We start from the raw sequence: 20,169 nt of genomic DNA, 5'->3' as shown, positions 1-20,169 counted from the left end.
ATTAAAAGCTCAACAGCATGATTCCACATATTTTCTTATGAAAACGTACGATGAACTCCATTAAATTGAACATTAATGTCATCCAACTAATTAATAAGTAGCAGGACTATATAAGTTACACAGTAAAGACGTAAGCACATAGCTAGCCATCACTAGTATAATTTAAATGTCAACCATCGATGCTTCTAGATAGATCCAACTTTAGCCATAAATGTTCTTACGATAAGGATTTCTTTTTAAAATAAAAATTTATATATAACTGGTTCATGGTTTCATTAATTAATTAATTAGTGGATTCAAAAGTGTGTTGTTTAAGTTTGATCAATGATGAATTATTCAAAGTCAACAAATGCTTTGTCAAATACATGGATATATTGATCCATTGGATGTATAAGATATAGCATTAAACAATTTTTTATTAGTATAAATATAGTAACTAAAAAATTGTTCATTCACAAAACCAAAAACAATGTCTTCATATTCTTCTTTGCTTGTAATAACACTTTGTTCGTTATTCATAGTAACATTAGCTAATGTTCCTCCTTCCAAAACCTTCAAGTACATAAATGAAGGCTCATTCGGCGAATACTCCGTTGAATACTTTGCAGATTATCGTGTATTGGACATTGTCAACTTCCCTTTCACCCTTTGTTTCTTTAATTCTACTCCAAACACCTTCATACTGGGGCTACGAATGGGTCATAGTCGATCTGAGTCCATTATGCGATGGGTCTGGGAGGCTAATCGTGGCAAGCCTGTCCGCGAAAACGCCACTCTAACGTTTGGTATTGATGGAAATTTGGTACTAACTGATGTCGATGGCACGGTAGCTTGGCATACAAATACTGCCAACAAAGGTGTAACTGGGCTAAAACTTTTGCCTAATGGGAACTTGGTTTTACATGACAAAAATGATTTATTTGTTTGGCAAAGTTTTGATCACCCAACGGATACACTATTGGTGGGCCAAAGTTTAAGGGCTAAAGGCCCGTATAAGCTTGTTAGTAGAAAGTCCAGTAAAGAACCTGTTGATGGGCCTTATAGTTTTGTCCTAGAAGGGAGACATTGGGCCATGTATTATACAAGTGTAAATTCGAAAAAGCCTTTACCGTATTTCAAATCAGATGATTTTGGTAATGGGATAGGCTCTTTAGCCAATTTTGATTTCTATTGTGAGCCAGAGTATGGTGAAAATTATGCTTTTGAGCTAGGATTTAGGATCAACATGACCAATTCTTCTAGCTCTGGTACATCTATATTTACTAGGCCTAAATATAATACTACATACACTATGTTTAGAGTTGATATGGATGGTAATTTAAGAATGTACACTTACGAACCAAATGTTGATTGGGGAGCATGGGAAGTAACATATCGACTTCTCGATAGGGACAACGATGGAAAAAGTGAATGCAAGCTACCGATGAGGTGTGGATCATTAGGCGTTTGCGAGGACAGCCAATGTGTGGCGTGTCCGAGCCCTCGAGGCTTGATTGGGTGGAGTAAAGAATGTGCACCACCAAAGTTGCCAGTATGTAAAGGAGGAGCAAATGTGGACTATTATAAGGTGGAACGAGTTGAACATTTTACTAGTGATTATAATGAAGGAGTTGGACCTATAAAAATAAGTGAGTGCAAAAATAGGTGCAACAAAGATTGCAAATGTGTGGGCTTTTTCTACAAACAAGAGTCATCAAAGTGCTTGGTTGTACCTGAGCTTGGAGCTTTGGTTAAAGTGAACAATTCCTCCCATGTTGGCTACATCAAGATCTCAAAGTAGATGAAGTTATTACTGATTTGTATTTATATATGAAGCAAGCATTTTATATTTTTAAATTTCAGTAACTTTAGTCAAAATATAATGAATTAATAAATGCACTTAAATTACCAGAATCTATTAATTTAGAAACGAAAAGTCCCCCAAAAAGAAATGCATATCTTTCTTGGCCATTTGTTACAAGTCATGCTCCACAAAATACACATGCTGAGTCAGAACTTTTAGTTTAATGAATTTTGAATCACAATTTGCTTTTTACTTAGTTTGATTCTGTATAGATTATTTACACATATAAATACAACGTTTGAGCTAAAGTTATTGAGTCTGTGCACTTGTAACTAGAAAGGTGGCTCCGCCCTGGCTCAATACATACTACAGATACACACAAGAATTTATAAATATAAGAAAACAAACAAAGAAAGAACCAAGTGCATAGAAAAAACTGAAATACATGACTCCTGCTGAAAATGATGCAAAGTATATTTATAAAAATAGCTGAGAAGTAATTTAATTTACAACGGAGGAGAAATCCCTTAACAAATTTCCAAAAGACAGTTATTTGATTGAAAGAAACTGATTATCTAACTAAATTATTATAGACTAAGACCTCAGTATGTGTATATATATATATATAATATGTAATAATAATAACTTAATAAGAAAACATAACTAGCTAGATAGCTAGTATATTGAGGTACATATTTGTCTTGTGGCAGGCATCATCATCTTCTATATATCTACTTCAGATACATCCAATTCATGTGACCACCCTATATATCTGCAATAAATTTGGTAAGCATAAAATAAGAAATATCCAGAAAAACAAAAAGATGAAATTAAAGAAAAAACATTGAATGATTGTAGGCATTAGTATTCATGAAGCAGTAGTGATATAGCAATGTTGATTACTCCATCCATCCAAAATAATAATAAAAATTTATAGTAGTGACAAGATTTAAATAAACTAGATATATCTGTACAAATTGTCAGTAGAGTTTGAAGAGTACTTACAACAACAACATACTACGTGTATTCCACAAGTGGGGTCTGAGAAGCCTTATCTCTATAGAAAGATTGTTTTCAATAGATTCTTAGCTCAGATAAAGCAGATAAAAAACAAGTATCTAAAGAAAATATAATAGTGAAGCAAGCTATGCTGACTTTAACAATAAAAAAACGATAATCGAGACAAATGAAACAAATAGAAGTACTAAAATCAAAGAATGACACAGTATGAGAATAATAGTAACAATACTGATACTGAAAACTAGACAATACTCGACTATGTATATTCTACCCTAATCCTCAACTTTCAAGTCCTCCTCTCTCGGATCATGCCTTTGATAAGCTACATGTATGCCATTTCTAATCTATTCGCCTCTCTCCATACTAATACTTCTTTGGCCTATCTTAACCTCTTCCCATATCCACCATAGCCAGAGTCTCACCTTCTCACTAGTGCATCCTTACATCTACTCTTCATCTGCCCGAGCTATTTCAATCTTGCCTCCTTCATCTTATTCACCACAGAGGACACTCCCACCTTGTTCCTAATATCTTCATTTTCTCCTCTTTCATATTTTAGACGTGAGTGTTTTTTTTTTAAAATAATGTTGTGAACGGCTGAAGTAGGGAAAAGAAATATACTTATTTTGTTCATATATTTACATGTCATCCACAAATTAAATGCAACTAGTCTAGCTCTAAGTCACTCGTTTTTGCATCAATTGATTGCAATTTGTTCAATCAAATTAAACCTTCCAACTTTCTTTTAGTATGGAATCTACAAATTATCAACCTATATGCAAGCCTTGATCAAGGTCACTCATATTGTGACAAATGATCCACTTGTGTCCACGCTACAAGATGACATGTAGAACGTCAATGACAAATGTATTGGATATGTGTAGACAAAATTCTAGATAAGAAAGGAAAAAAGTTACTTATAGGAGATATTATCGTATGTGTGTGAACAAAGTCTCATGTAAAAAGAAAAAAAGAAAGAAAAGGAAGCAACTTACAAGGGTTGAACAACCTTTTAATCCTCCCTGATCATTCACTTTGTTATAGTTCATGGAGATGTTACTTAGTCTTCTGGAAATTGAATGTACATTGTGCAATCGAACTTTAAAAACCCTGATAGTTTCTTTTGTCTATCTTTACTATCTTTAAATTGGAGCTTATTGCTTTCTTGAAGCCTCTCTACATCCTCTTATAACTTGAGGTAAGGTTTGATCCCCTTTTATATTCTTTTAAAAGATCATACGGGCTAATTAAGATCTAAGAGTATATATCTTCAGGAATTTTGTTCAAATAATTTCGGAATGTGTGTTCTTGAAATTTTGACACCAAGTCATGCCCCATAGGCGAACCTTCAAGATCAAAGTCAAGTTTGTGGAACTTAAAGTTTAGTATATGGAGCCAGAGGTATCTAAATTCCGCTCTTTCTTGAAACAAAGGCTCAAATGACAATCAATTCTCTAATATTGTACAAATTTAAAAGCAAACATATTCAATTTGGCATCAAAGTTCAGGACATTATATATCCAAGCTCAAGATCATTACCTTTTTGCATTCAAATAAATTTTTCAAAATCAGTAGTTGGATAATAATTATTTTTAGTATCTAATCAAGAACATAAAGTACATAGTACTATGTTACTTTGTGGGCTGTATGAGGTTATTTTTTTTCCCTTTAAAATGAAAATCAGATTTTCTTATATTAGGATTAATATTTTCCGAAATCTTGTAAAAAAATATTTTTGAGAGGAACAATTTTTTTCCCAATATGATAGAGAAGGTGAGTTTAGCAGTTACTTCATAAATCATTTCAGTAAATTTTTGAACTTTCATAAATTGTTTAACTAATTTTAAATATCACTCAACTTAATATGGAATTTAGTGATAAATATCTTGTCCTCATACCCCAAAACTAAATGGAGTATTTTAACGAAAGCACAGAGACATGCTCAATCCAAATTTGCCTTTGTTTCTATGGTGATTCGTTAGGATTTCTTATTTGTTATTCATCAAGACTAAGCAACAAGTTATGGCGATTCATGACTAAAATTCTGGCGATTCGTCAGGATTTGTGCCCAAATCTTGGTGATCGTTCAAAATTTGGCACAAACCCTAATGATCATCATAACATGTTGTGTAAAAATTCACCAGGACAATTTTCTTTCAAAATGGAGTATTTGGAAACTATTTAAATAAAACTTTCCACTTAAGTAGCCATTGATGAGAAGCTCTTATATAACTACATAAATATCATGACATATTGAAGAGTTTAGACCACAAATACCAATTTTTATTTTTATTTTTTATAAAAAAATATGTGCTTAGTAAATAATGTTCACATAAATTGAAAACATCTATGCATTTGTACGTTTAATGAGCTAGGAAACTGATCGTATGTAAAAATAAGTTCCTATGCTTAAATTTCTAAAGCTAATTATAAAATGAAAAAGTTGAAGAAATTCCATCAAGATAACTTAAGATTACCATCATATATTAAAATGTCAAAGGATGGACTTTAAGCCTAAATCAACCTAATTAGCTTATTAGGAAAGGATTATTCGAAACCATGTAAGGAGTTCATATTCTCATGAGAACGTAGAACTCCAAAAAAGAGAAGAAAGAATAGATTATAGAAGTCTCAATGCTTTAATTCGAAAACTAAAATATTAATGGTGCAAAAATTACATTCCATCAAGGAAACCATTAAAATATAAGAAACCATCGAAATAAATCAAAGTAACAGAGAAAATAAAGAAAGAAGAGATTATAGAAGTCTGAATGCTTTAATTCCTAAAACAAAAATGATAATGGTGCAAAAAATTACATTCCATCAAGAAAACCACTAAAAATATAAGAAACCATCCAAATAAATCAAAGTAACAGAGAAAATATATATTTACCTCATATAGAATGTCACTTAATTTACTCACAAGTACTTCCAAATTACACAAAAAAAATTAATAAACACCTTAGTCTCGGGTACATTTTTTCCCCCAAAAAAACCGCAATGTGAGGGGACTTATGCATTATAAACCCCTATCTATACTTCAAATATGAAAAACAACAAATGAAGACGGGACACTAGAGGCTGAACGAGATATAGATTCACGAGAACTCAATAGCTTTTGCCCAAACACACTCTCTCTTTATATATATATATATATATTAAGAAATTCACTAAAAAATTGACTATTGATTCTAGGTATTATTGTATATTAACTTAAGGTGCAGTAGTAAATTCATAATCTATGGATGAATGGGTCTTTTTGATATGACTTGGACAATGATCCTATCATGACTTAGTTTTTGAAATTGAGTTATGCGATCAAGATCTATTTTATATTTATATTGTATGAGAGCAAAGTCTATTCCAATTCTTGTTTCCTTATGTTGGGGCCCATATTAAATTGTTCATGCATCAGATGTTCAGAGTTAAACTACTATTCTTGTTTCCTGATTTTGGACCACTATTAAATTGTTCATGCATCAGATGTTCAGAGTTAAGCTTCTATTCTTGTTTCCTAATATTGGGCCCCACATTGAATTGTCCATTCACAGGATGTTCTTGGTGTAGGTCATAAAAGTTCCCTTAGAAGAAGAGAGACATTCCCTAAGTAGGAAGTTGAACATAACAAGCTACAAAAGGACTAACTAGCTAGGTATACCTTTGAAAATATATTCTTATTTAACAGCAACAAATATGACTATTTACAGACAAATAATACGAAAAAGGCTTGAATGCTATAACCTACGTACAAAAGGCAAGCATAAAATGTCTGCTTATATATATTATCTGTATATTCGTTTGGAACTTTTTGTAGCAATGATTATACATATATGATTGTTGGTGATGTACAGAAGATTCTATTAATTATATTATTTAAAATGGTCCAAGACAATATAAGTTTTGTTTCCACTTCAGAAATTGCTCTAACTATATATATATTAGTAACCATCACATGGTTTTCTCATTAAGGCACAAAATCTTGCCAAATCTCTTAAGGGCCAAGAAATATTTTAGAAGAATGAAAGTTTCAATTATGAAATTAATAAATTGTTTTTGCATGATATGAGAGAGAGAAAGGAAGAAATATGAGAGAGATTTGTTATAATAAGATTACTAGAATATGCACTATTCATACCCTACTATATATATGTATATATACTCCCAAAATATTAATAAAAAAGAGATGAAATTTTCCTATATCTATTATTCCTCAAATTCAATTGCTTCACCATGACCATAAAGATCAGGGTTTTAGGGATTTTCATTTAGTAAATAACCTTTTACATCAAGGTCTAATCGAAAACTAGTTACACTTTGGCAATAATAAATATCACTGGTACTTATAATAATTATACTTTTCAAGAAAAGATGTTGATATTACAACAACAAACTTCATAGAAACAAGTAAATCATTCAATTCTTTGTCACTTATACTTGTAGTTTTATTCCAACACCATAAGGAAATAAAGTCAAAATTGAAGTAAGTCCATACGATACGTATAATTTACCAATATTGATATAAAACAAAGAAAATTACTTACCCTTATAATTTAGCTTGCTTGCATCAAATTCTTGTGTTGATCAGCACTAGCACCAACACCAGCGCCAATGGGCTTAATTGAATTATTATTAAGCTTTCTTTTCTTTTTCTTCTTGTAAGGAATCCCTCTTGCCTTAGCTTGACACTCTTTTACCTCTCTTAAATAAAGGCGAATCGCGCCATTTCCAAACGGATTATTCTCCGGGGACCCTCCGTTCTCTTCGTAAGCAGCTCTAAGCCTCCCTATTAAAGCATCAAGGCTACCCCAGGCTTGCCTTAACGGACAAGTACAAGGTGCTGGTGGATCAGGTTGTCCGAAAAACACGCATCCGTGTAAGTGAACCTTAGTCTTACCGAACTGGTCAAGGTACCGAAGGAATTCTAGAACATGATTGCAATTACACTGTGATAACGGAACAGGTGGTCTTTGATTTTTCAAGTACTGACCAAAAGTGTTCCAGTCTCGCCTTTTTTGTGACTCGTACCGACTCAACGGTGCGGGATTATTATTTTGTAACTGTTCACCGCCGGATCGTGATGATCCAGCGGAGAGCTCTTTTGTCATGACTATGGTAGAAGGATTCATTTTTTTTTAATTTTTTTTTTTGAAAGAAAAAAATAAGGATACTGAAGAAGGGAAAGAAAATGGAATTGGTGCAGTTTGTAGAAAAAAAAAAGAGATGAAAATCACATCTTTCAGTCCACTAAGGAGACAATGCATGGGACCCTTACTAGAGGTGCTTTTGTTCTTTCTTTTATTTTTTTGTTTTTTAATAAATATTTTTTATTTATATCTCTCTCTTTCTTTCATTTTCATTCTTTCTTTTTTAATCACAATTTTATCACCACTAAACTTGTACTATTGAAATTTTAATCATTTATTAAGGGTAATTAGCATCATCATTTCAATTTTTTCTAGTTTTAATCAAAACCATACACCATAAGTTATTGTATCCGTGACTTGTTAGTCGGTGCTATTCACCTTGTACTATCTTGAAGAAAAAAAAACATTTTTTCCATAATTTTTAGTTTTTTTGGAATAAAAATTATGCTAGTTTTTTTTTTCGGTCGATTTTTTTTATACATTTATTAAATTTATATAACTATCACATCTAATAGTATAATCACATTTTTATTTATCATCGAACAAATTTATTATATAGATTTAACTATTTTTATAAGGCAGTAAATCGTGATCGCAAAATATATTACTTGCTTGAATATTTTTTTATTTTTTTGGTTAAATGCTTGATTACTCTATATAGAAGCATGTGATCTTCTAATGTAGTAATTGAAAATTGAAATTTATTTAAATTTTGATGAAATTCAACTACTTTAGGGATTTGGAAGTGTTTTGTTCTTTGGGTATTATCTTTTATGTTAAAAGTGAGGTTGTCACAAGTCATCATCATATATAATAATCCCTTTTTCTTTCAAAATTTTCCGCTTCTTTTCACGTGTAAATAGAGACAAAAATAGCTGTGAATTTGGATTTCAGGCTGCTTAAAATAATACGACTCGTTAATAAAATAATTAGGTTAGAAGATTTAGTCAATTAGTGAAGCGCTCTCTCGAATGAAAAAGATTTTAGAATACTAGTAAATCTTTTAATTTATTTTGCTCAATATATGTTGAGACATCTAAAGACAAAAACACGAATTTATTTATATATTAGATACTTTATATGAGAGTGAATACTCAATTTATACTCCCTTCGTTTTTTTAGTATAGTTTGTCGGATATTTAATTTTTTATTTTAATATATCGAATTAATTATAAAAAATGTAATATGAGAAACTAAAAAGGAACGGAAGGAAATTTTTGTAACATACCACCAATAATGCAACAAAACAATGAATTGACGAATTCATATGACATTTTTGGTTCAAAATTAGGACTAAATAATTATGAGGAAAAAAAACTACTTTTAAGGGGCAAATTAAAAAATCTAGTTTCTTCAGCGCCACCGTTTGCCACCGTCCTTTTTTTTTTTCAGCTGCCACCGTCCAACTAGAACCAACGTTTTTTTTTTTTTGAATTTTTAATTTAATATCAAATCTTCTTTATTGTGATGATATTTTGTTTTGAGAGAAGATAGGGAGTAAAAGAGAGAGAGAGAGTAGTGACAGTGATGAGTCTCCATTTTTTGAAAAGAAATATTTAGTCCACGAATTATTTTTATATAAAAGATTTAAAGCGTTCAAAGAAAGTAAACAATATTTTATTTTTTAATATCCTAGCATCTTCTGTTTAATAGATACAATTAAATATTTGAACAAATTAATTGCTTGATCATGTCAATACATAAGATAAAATTGTACTAATTTTAAATGTCTATACATACAGACTAATTCATTTGTTCGTTTTTATTTGTCTTGATTTCCTTTTATTGAATTAAATGATAAAATTTATGATATATTTTTTCATCATATTAATATACAAAAAATTACAATATATAGTACTTTTTGTATAGTTTTTGAATATCAAAATTTTTTGTCTAAAATATCAAATTAATATAATCTAAATAGATCCATTCAGTAACTTTCACAACAATTGGAATTTGACCTCCTGTGCCTGTGAATTAAAGAAAGGAGGAGGTCAATCAAAAATAATTTTAACTTTGAAAATTAATCAAATTGACATTCGAAAAGTATAACATGACAAATAAAAATGGACAGAGCACACCATCATAACTATTTGTAATGGTATGGTCATTATGTTCAATGATGATCCTGGCTAGTAATTAATTCGTTGTATCCGTTACATTTTTTTGCCCAAAACTTTTACCTATGTAGGCTAAAAAGTATAATGGTTCATAAAAATAATTTGTTTGACTTGTTTTAGTAAATTTAAGCCCAAGGAGGCAAAGTCCTTATTTGTGTTGATATAATTTTATTCATGAAATGTCATGCATGATTATAATTGCAGAATATGACATGCATGCATATGCATTTAGCCAAAAGTATCATGAAATAATGGTAGAACTTTAGGTGCGTTATAGTTTCCAAATATACGTATTGTTCACTATAAAATGATGAAATAATTGATGTTATTCCCACTTGTGTTTTCTTTTTTTAAAATAACAATGATATCTGAATCTATTTGTACATATCTTTGATCAATTTCATAAGCTATTACTAATTGTACCTATTAAACACAAGCAATCAATTTGTTCAAAAACTTAAATTGGACATGATCAAGCAATCAATTTTACCTACACTGAAATTTAAAATCAAAGTTGTATAATTTTCAATTCATTTGTTGATCAGTACCATCCCTTTAAAAGCAATTTCTGCTATTGTCGTTTTGAAAAAAAAAAGTCTTTCAAGACAGAAGTAAAAAGTTCTTTTGTGATTGATATGTAGTAAAATATGCTGGATAAATATTTATACTGCTGATACAAAAACTTTGAATTGTTTTATCCCCTGTTAAGTTAATAATTTTTTATTATAACTAGTATCAACATAAAATATTATCTTTGTTAGCGAGTGAAACAATAAAATCAAAATTAATTACCCATGAATAAATTATATCATAATATAACAAAACTACCCTAATATACCTCATGTACTTTTTGTCCTAGATAAAGTGATCGAAAAATATTTTTATAAATAAATAACTTCTTTTTTAAAGTTATGTAATGCAATTCAAATAGGCAATAAAAGTTAACATGTACATAATAATATAGTTATTCAATATTAAGTAGTATAGAATAAAATAATAAAATTCTCTTAAACGATTAAAATGAACAAGTAAAAGTAGCATACATTATTTTCATATAAATAGCAATACATCATTGTCTTATAATCTTATTATCCATCCTTAATAATAGTTATAGTATCGCCTTAGGTAGTTATTTATCTTTTGATTTTTTTCACTATCTATTATTTTTTACACTTCAATTATTATTTTTGTTAAATTAGGTTGGTCTAACTCACACCCCAGAAGCTTCTTCAAAAGGAGGAAAATTGTCCAAGCCTTATAAGGAGTTCACCTCATCTCATTAATCACCGATAAGAGATTTTTGTCATTATTTAACACCCCACCTCACACCCAGTACTTAGCATTTGATGCGTGGACAATTTTGATTATAAGGTCTCAACATCGGGTGAGACGGATCCTGCTCTAGTACAATGTTAAATTAGGTCATAGGTCTAACTCACACATCAAAAATTAACTCAAAGAAAGGAGAATTGTTTAACTCTTATAAAAAGTTCACCTATCTTATTAACTCCTGATGTGAGACTTTTATCATTCTTTAACAATTTTATTTTGTAATAGTCATTGTCTTGATAATATTTGATATTTTCACTTTTGTTATCTTTTAATTTTTTAGTCTAGAATTATTTTTACTTAAACGAAAGATCAGTCGAGAATAATTTCTCAAACTTCAAGATGGTAAAAAAAATTAGTTATCCTTTACTTATTTAGACGACTTTATAAAATTAAGCGAATATGTTGTTGGTCAAAAAATGACGTGATTACTCTATTTATGAGCTGTTAATGAAATGAAGGGTCCCAATGATTATTTGATTGTTGATCAGGTACAATTTAACGCGTTTTGTCATAGTAACCTTGTTATAATCCCAAAATTAGATTTCATTTATCACTCCTTCCTTCCTAAATTATTTATTATAATTTTAAAAATTGTTATCTCAAATTTTTTATTATTTAAATAAAATTCATTACGTTTATCTCTTACTCCCTCCGTTCAGAATTGTTTGTCATGTTGCGCTTATCGAGAGTCAATTTGACTATTTTTTAAAGGTAAATTAGATCACATTAATTTGATATTTTAAACAAAAAAGTTAGATATTTTAAAACTATATGAAAAGTATTATAAATTACAATTTTTTGCATATTAATATGATAAAAAAAAATACATCTTAAAATGTTAGTCAAAGTTTTTATAGTTTGACTCTAAAAATAGAAACTATGACAAATAATACCCGACGAAGAAAGTATTTTTTTGATTAAACATTACTTTTATCTCATTTATTTTAGTAGTATTTGTTATCGAAAATTATATACACCTCAATAATGAGAAGATAATACATAGTTAAATAAATATAAAATAAAGAAAGATTATATTAAATAAATAAAATATATAATATCATAATGTATGAATAATAATAAAATAATTAAAATATCTCTTAATCCATATTTTTTAAAAAATAAAATAAATAATTTGAGACGGTGGGTGGTCGGAGGCATCATGATTAAAGAGTAACAAAACGTAGGGTTATGTAGAGAATGGAAGGGCCAAATATTGTGTAATACATATATTAGTGTTGCCCAAACTTTTTATTCTTTTGGTTTCTGAAAAATATTTATATATCTTATATTCTTCCATTCTTTTAAAATCTGTCTTGCTTCTTTTTCTGGGGTAAAGAATGTTTGTCTTACTTATTATTTCAATACCACATATAATCGAGAATAAGAAACATATTTTATCATAACCTTTTAAATATTTTTAAATTATTTTAAATTGTTAATTATTGCGATTTATATTATTTTTATATAATTTTTAACTATATACATTTACTAGTCAAACTATTCGCGCTTCGCAATTATATAAAATATTTATAAGATAATAATATGAAATATGTAATATTTAGGTTAGTATCGAATATATAGATCATATTAATATTTCTACTCGTCTGCGATATCATAGACTTTTTTTAAACATATAAAATATATTTATTTATTTTATATCTTTTGGAATAAGAGATAATATGTTGAAATAACAATATATTGTATTAGATTGAAAATATTTTATATGTTTTAATTTTCTATATCTTTTGTAAGAGTACTAATGTTCTATCTTTTGTAGCAGTACTAATGTTCTGTTCAAACTATGATTTCGTTAAAACAAAAATGATTTTTTTTTAATTTTATTATTACATTTGCTTATTATAATTTTTTAAACATTAATTAAATATTTATAAGACTTACGAAAAAATAAAACATATAAAAGTTATGAATAATATTTAATATCAAATGTTACAAGCAAGATGAAAAGACATGAGTTATAAATAATTCAAATGTATAATTTTATTAGACAATTAATGTATTACTAATTATATATTGATTTTATTTGTAAAATAAATAAATAAAAATAAGAGGTGAAAATACAAAAAATGAACAGAGAAAATATAATAATTGGTGATTACATAAAAATTATAAATGCATTTTGAAGCAAAAAGAACGGTGGCAGATTGTTATATACACAAAAAATGACATCATGAAAATAATATTTTATTTTTAATTACTTTTTCCAATTAAAATAAAAATGAAACTAATCATCATAAATTTTTTTTTTGTTGTTAAAATGAAATAATTATTTTAATTTTTTTCATAACAAAAAGAAAGTAGAATACTAAAGGATCAAATGATTAACATTGACAATATAATACGTTTAGTTAAATTATTTATATAAATCAAAATTTAAAATACTCTAACAAAAGTAAATAAGTTGCTAATACAATTCAAAGTGAAAAAATAATCTCTAATTATGCTTCATTTTTTTTCCTTCTACCATCTTCCTTTGCAAAGAGATCCGCCATCATGTTTTGATCCATATGTCAAACTCTTATTATATGCAACCAACTGAATCATATACCAATCAAAAATAATTATGTCAAAAGAAAGAACGAAATAAAACTATATTTAATGTATTTGTATATTATCTTTTCAATAGTACTAACAATATTAAATAATAATTATTTCTAGAAATCTAACAAATATTATATCAAACTATATTATATCTGGAAAACTAACTATTAGAAAGAGCAATTGCATACAGACAACACATTGTTAAGAATTACAGAGATATTTTTAATTATACTTACTTGATAAGTTATAATATAAACATAAAAAATATATATTAAGAAAACATGTCTTAGTACATAAAATAAAAATAAAGACTTTCAAATAAAATATATCCTACCTTCATATACTTTTTTTTGTAACATGTAGTTAGTTTACAAAAAAGTATGATGAAGAAGAGAAATTATAACTTTATATGTGGATCTTCATGAAAATAAATATGAATTTATGTAGACAAAATAAAGGAAATAAAAAAATAAGAACTTGAGAATGATATATTTATTAACATCATGTACTTTTTTTTGGTTACATGTTAGTTTCATTCACAAACCAAATACTAATTTAAATAGACAAAAATAGAGAAAATAAAAAATAAAAATTTGCAATAAAATACTTCTTACCTTCATATACTTCTTCTTTTGTTACAAACCAAACCTATATGATGAAAAGAGAAAGGATACTTGTGAATGTGAATCTTCATAAACTAATATGAATTTATAGGCAAACTAAAGGAATACCATAAGACATCATAAACTTATGAGAGTTATGAATATTATTAAAAGTAAAAATTAAAGAGGGGCAAGTCATGATTAGTAACTCCTAGTGAATAAATTAAAAAATAAAAATAAAAATACTTAAAATGTAAAAAAAAAAATTATTATGATGTCATGATTAGAAGGGAGATAAACAAATAGAGAAAAATATAGAGAATTATAAATGTTTCTACATTAATAAAATATTTATTTGTATAAATGAAGTCATATATTTTTATAATAAAATAATTAATTTAAATTTAAAAAGTCAAAAATAAATAAATTATATTTCTCCTTTTATTATAAGTGAGATAAATAAATAAAAAAAGATGAAGAGGTTTTGTTATAAATGATCATCCATTAATAAAATATTTATTTGTAATAAATTTTAGTAATTCTTTTTATGATATAAATAATTAATTTATTTTAAAAAAAGCAAAAAAAAAATAAATGCAAATGGAGACCATAGAAAGGTGCCACATCACCTTGTCTACGATCCTCATTTATATATATATATTGATTGTTTAAATTCATATCAAACATTAGTCAATTTAATAATCTTACCATGAATTAAAATGAACAAATCAAAACAGAAGATATAGTTAATTAGCCGTTGTAAAAATTGACAATCCTCCTCATCAATACCTAATATGAAATCTAAGTCTTTTAGTAAGGTATATAAAAATAATATTAAATAAAATGTATTAGTGATTATTGCATTAATAATACTTCTATTCTTTATACTTGCATTAATTATACATAAATTAATTTTTATGCGTTATTTGATTTGGTATATTAAGAGTAGCATGCATTGCATAAAAAATATTATTTACAAAAACATCTTCCATAATTATGGTGAAAAAGATGTAAAAAGAGTTGCGAGGGGTAATTGAGTCTTTAACCATGCCAATTCATGCATTAAATCTTTTTGCATTGCTAATACCTACAGTGGCGGATCAAGGATTTTAAGGTTGTGGGTGCTCTGAAGTGAAAATTTAAAAATACGTGTTAACAATGAGATTAGAACCTTGGTACAACAACACTAAAAGAGTCTTAAGTACCCACCCAAGATCCTTTGGGCCAACTAAATTATTTATTCATTGGGTGCTCTATGTTAATTTTATACAAATACCTATCAATTTCTACATAGATATATATATATACATATTCCGTAACGAAGTTAATGGGTGCTTGAGCACCCGGCGGCCACCATGTGGGTCCGCCCCTGAATACCTAGAGATCCATGACACTAGTAATATACACCTTAATACACAATAGAGCGTATAACTAATGTTGAGTGACATAGAAAAGTGTATCAAACAAGATATTGTTAGTATAAAAAATTAATATATATGCATTATTTTTGCAAATTGTATACTCTCCTCGAGACCTCGATATATATAAAAAAAATTGATTTCTCACCTAGCATTTGAAGTCTACAATGGAGCTCCAACTAAATTCGGATTGCACACTGCATGACCTATTCGGAGGTGGCGCTACCAACATGATTTACTCAGGGCTCTAACCTGAGAGGTCTACTTAAGGGTGAAACACTCCCACTAATGCACCATAACACATATTGGTATAAAAGATATATAATTAAAATCGTTTAAGATGTGGTTTGGTAGTATCCTAGTTATGTAAGCCTTTAGTATACTTTTCTTTAGATGTAACCAGGGGCGGCTCTACTAAATTAGTGGCATAACAAAATTCGAATGGAGGCCTTAAATTCGAAGATATATTATTTATGAAGTTTATTATAGTCAATTATTTAATTATTCTTGAGAAATAGTACTCAGTATTTGTCAAACTTTTTATATATTTTTACTCTTTTACGAAAACTTCATATTTTCTACATTTAATACAATATTTTTTAAAAAAAATTATATATAACTTATTATTTTTTTAAAAAAATGAGGCCCCTAAAATTTTGTAACCTAAGACAGTTGTTTCTCTTTTTTCCCTAAGCTGTAGAGCCGCCACTGGATGTAACACCATATCGACGGATGGTATTTCAAAATGACAATGTATAATCATATCATGTACAACCATATCGACTTAAAATATAATCCCACAAACCACATGACACTTGAAATCATAATTAAATTTTGAAACATCATTTTTGTCAAATTCTACGAAAAATTACTCCATACTTATATAAAACTCACATTATTGGAGAAGAATGAAAACTAGAAATCATTCCAACCAACTACTCCCCCGTATTAGTTTTCACATATTAAGAAATCATTAATAAGAAAGATAAATTTTCCAATTCACCCCTCAAAAAACTAATTTTTGGGTATTTTAGGAATAAATATGAATACTTTTAAAAAGAATCATTAACATAGAAAAAATTCAATTAATGTTTTTTTGATTTAGTAAGATATACAATTAATATGAGATAATTATTTTTAATAAGATGATTAACTAATATGGAACAGAGCGAGTATAAGTAATTCAATTTTTCGAGCTGAATCAATAATTGTTAATTGAACTTGAAAGGAGTGAATCCTTGTGTCTTCAACCCCTAGCTGCTCTCTGAATCATTCGTCCGTCAAAAGTCCCCTTCAAAATCATGTTTTAAATGTATTTATATCATGTACCAATAATTTCAACCCAAAAATATCCCTAATTTTACGAAATTTAAAGCCAAAAATTTTGTCCGTTCATATTTTCTTCATTTTATTTTTTGTATGTACACTCACTCCTTGAACTCAAAACTCGACCTATGTGAACTTTTACTCAAATATTGAAGTACCAAAGTATTTGTTTTAACGTCAAAAGTGTTCCTTAGCTAGGAATAAGCCCTATAAATTCACGTAATAAGTACAAAGTACTAACATTTTTTTCCCCGCTAGAACAGGCATTTTCATATGGTACAAAGTACAAACATTATATATAGTTATAATTAAGGGTGTCAATTTCAGTCATATAAGTGAAATGAAATCATTTTGCCCATATTAAATTAAGTGGATCACTCATATTTTATTTCATTTTTTTAAATGGGTTAATATGGTTTTCAACCTATTTAAGCTCATACAAATATGGACAAAATGGGTCAACATGAGAATTCATATTCAACCCATATAAGTGAGAAATTAAACAATTTTTTTTTGTTTTTGGAAAACACAAAAATTTAGGAGTAAGTTGGTGGAGGGTGGGGGAGAGAGGGGATAAATTTTTTTTTAAAAAAAAACAGAATCTTTTTGTTTTTGGAAAACAAAAAAAATTAGGGATAAGTTGAGGGAAGGTGGGGGAGGAGGGGTGCCAGAGGAAGGGAGTAATTTTTTTTACTTTTAGTAGGGGGTAGGTTGGTGGAGGGGCGGGTGTCTGGGGGAGGGGGTGAATTAATTTTTTTTGAAGAAATATATATATTTTTTGTTTTTCAAGAACAAAAAAAAATTTAGGAGTAGGTTGGTGGAAGGTCAGGGGACGCCCTGGGGTTGGGGGGGTGGGTGTGCCTTTAGGGAGGGGTAAATTTCTTTTTTGAAAAACTAATTTATTTAAATGGGTAGAACCATTTTTTCAAACCTTTTTTGTTTATCAAATCCATATTTTCCCATATTATATTTGGATGGATTGTAATCCAAACCATTTTTTTTCAATCTATATTCAATACATCCAAATTCGATCCTGTTGGGCTTTGTGGAGGCTTGTGAGCCGGCCCGACCCATTACTGAAACCCTAGGTTAACTATTTGGTTTTCCTATAAATATGATCCTTGTATTTGTAATTCAAAACAGTAGCACAAGTGAAATAAAAATCCTCCTGTTACAGTCGTGGAGTAGGGAAACCGAACCACGTTAAATTCTTGTGTGTCCCGTTTGTGTTCCGTTTCTCTTTTCTCTAGATTATTTGTGTGTGTTGTGTGTTTAATTCCCAACAGATCCAATCCAACCATTTGTCACCCCTAGCTATAATAGCTCAATCACAATTAAAATGTGAGTAGTAAATAGAAAAAAGTGAAATCTTGAATTCATATAATCCACCTCAATTAATGTCAAATTAGGTCTTGGATCTAACTGATCATCCAAAGTCCTGCTCAAAGAGAAAAATTATCCAAGTCATATCATGAGTCTAGGATTCCTTTCATCACCCCACCTGCTTAGGATTCATGCCTAGACTTGAACACTGTTTAATTTGGGTTCCATTATTCGATCTAGGGGTGTTAACAGTGAACTCAAACATAGGTAACCCGTCCTATTTCTTCAGAATTTTAAGGGTTGGGTTCAAGATAATTTGAATTAGGTTCATTCTTAACTCATTCAAGCTTAACAGATTTGAAAAGTATTCTCAATTGAGCCCAATTCAATCTCCAATTTCAACTCATTTTAAAACTTTTTATTGCGATATGTTCTTATATAGAAGGTATGAATTATTATCTATTTAACATCTTTTAGGATTTATTTATCTATTTGTTACTTTTTTAACAAAAAATTTCGTGAGCATGAATTCAAATTGTGATTATAAAAGTTCAATATCAATATGTTAAATTATTGAGATTAATCGGGTCAAATTGGGTGGGTCAAGGCCCGACCGTTTTTTTAGCCCATTTAGCCCAAAGTAAACTTGGACAGATCAAGACCCAACCTTATATCTATTGAACCCATTTTAATATTTTCAATTTCAACCCAATCCGCCCTTTTGACACCTCTAATTCGATCTAATGTGTGCTATTAATGGAACAGGTATATTTCTATCCTTCAATAGTCCGAGACCTAGGGATTTCATCCTTCATCGATTTTTTTATGATTGTAGATATTTTTTTATAGAATAATAACGAAATTTCATTCATTAGCCATTTGCGTGCTTGGGTGTGCATCTTTTGTATATGGTTAGACAAATAATAAGTAGTAGCCAAATTAAGGAACTTTCCTTTGAACCTAAAATTCCTTTTAATTTACTTTTCAAGTCAAATAATGTTAAATTGGTTTGAATCTATTTTTTTTTCATGATAGATGGGTCCAACCATCAGATCAGGTAGTGTTTTCTGGTTCACCACTATTATATTTGTGTGTACTGCCCAGCATCTTTATGGGTAACAGAGATTCACTGTCATCCTAAAAGGGGAAGTTCTTCAAGAAACTATCTAATTTCTATTTATAACTCTTCTGCTCCAATTTCATAATAAGTCCTTAACATTTCTTTTCTAATTTTCAAGAAAAATGAATAGTTAAAATTCTGAAATTCGCGAAGGATATAATGGAATGGATCGATGAGCTACGATTAAATATCTCAAATTTAGAACTTTACAAATTGAGAAATTTATAATATGATAATATGTTAGTCGCATTCTTAATAAGCAACACAAGTCTGAATTTAAAAACTTTTGGTGTATCAATATAAACATAACCAAAATAAAAACAGGCTTTAGTAGGATCCAAAGCTTGATCAAGAGTGTGGTATGTCTAGCTTCTACCAATAGCACAAAGACACTTCTATTTCTTTTTAGTTTTTATGGGTGC

At 28.8% G+C, this 20,169-nt stretch overlaps 2 protein-coding genes across 3 annotated transcripts; one reads left to right on the top strand and one right to left on the bottom strand.

Moving 5' to 3' along the window:
* Positions 1–467: 467 nt before the first annotated feature.
* Positions 468–2,035, top strand: LOC107010436 (epidermis-specific secreted glycoprotein EP1-like). The gene has a single exon (XM_015209720.2). It carries the CDS (start codon positions 470–472, stop codon positions 1,778–1,780), a length of 1,311 nt encoding a protein of 436 aa, XP_015065206.1. The 5' UTR covers positions 468–469; the 3' UTR covers positions 1,781–2,035.
* Positions 2,036–2,233: 198 nt separating this feature from the next.
* On the bottom strand, positions 2,234–8,045 carry LOC107009323 (protein LIGHT-DEPENDENT SHORT HYPOCOTYLS 10-like). Of its 2 annotated transcripts, XR_003576326.1 has the most exons (3): positions 7,345–8,045; positions 2,789–2,840; positions 2,234–2,555 (listed from the first exon to the last, which is right to left on the bottom strand). XR_003576326.1 is itself a non-coding variant. In XM_015208634.2 (2 exons), exon 1 carries the CDS (start codon positions 7,927–7,929, stop codon positions 7,354–7,356), a length of 576 nt encoding a protein of 191 aa, XP_015064120.1. In that variant the 5' UTR covers positions 7,930–8,041; the 3' UTR covers positions 2,237–2,555; positions 7,345–7,353. The 2 variants fall into 2 exon arrangements, 1 of the variants encoding a protein (XP_015064120.1); XM_015208634.2 differs by lacking the exon at positions 2,789–2,840 and having other exon boundaries at positions 2,237–2,555; positions 7,345–8,041.
* Positions 8,046–20,169: the final 12,124 nt, after the last annotated feature.

This window comes from Solanum pennellii, chromosome 2 (assembly GCF_001406875.1).
Source record: "Solanum pennellii chromosome 2, SPENNV200".
NCBI classification, from domain to species: domain Eukaryota; kingdom Viridiplantae; phylum Streptophyta; class Magnoliopsida; order Solanales; family Solanaceae; genus Solanum; species Solanum pennellii.
This window is presented reverse-complemented; position numbering and strand designations above follow the sequence as displayed.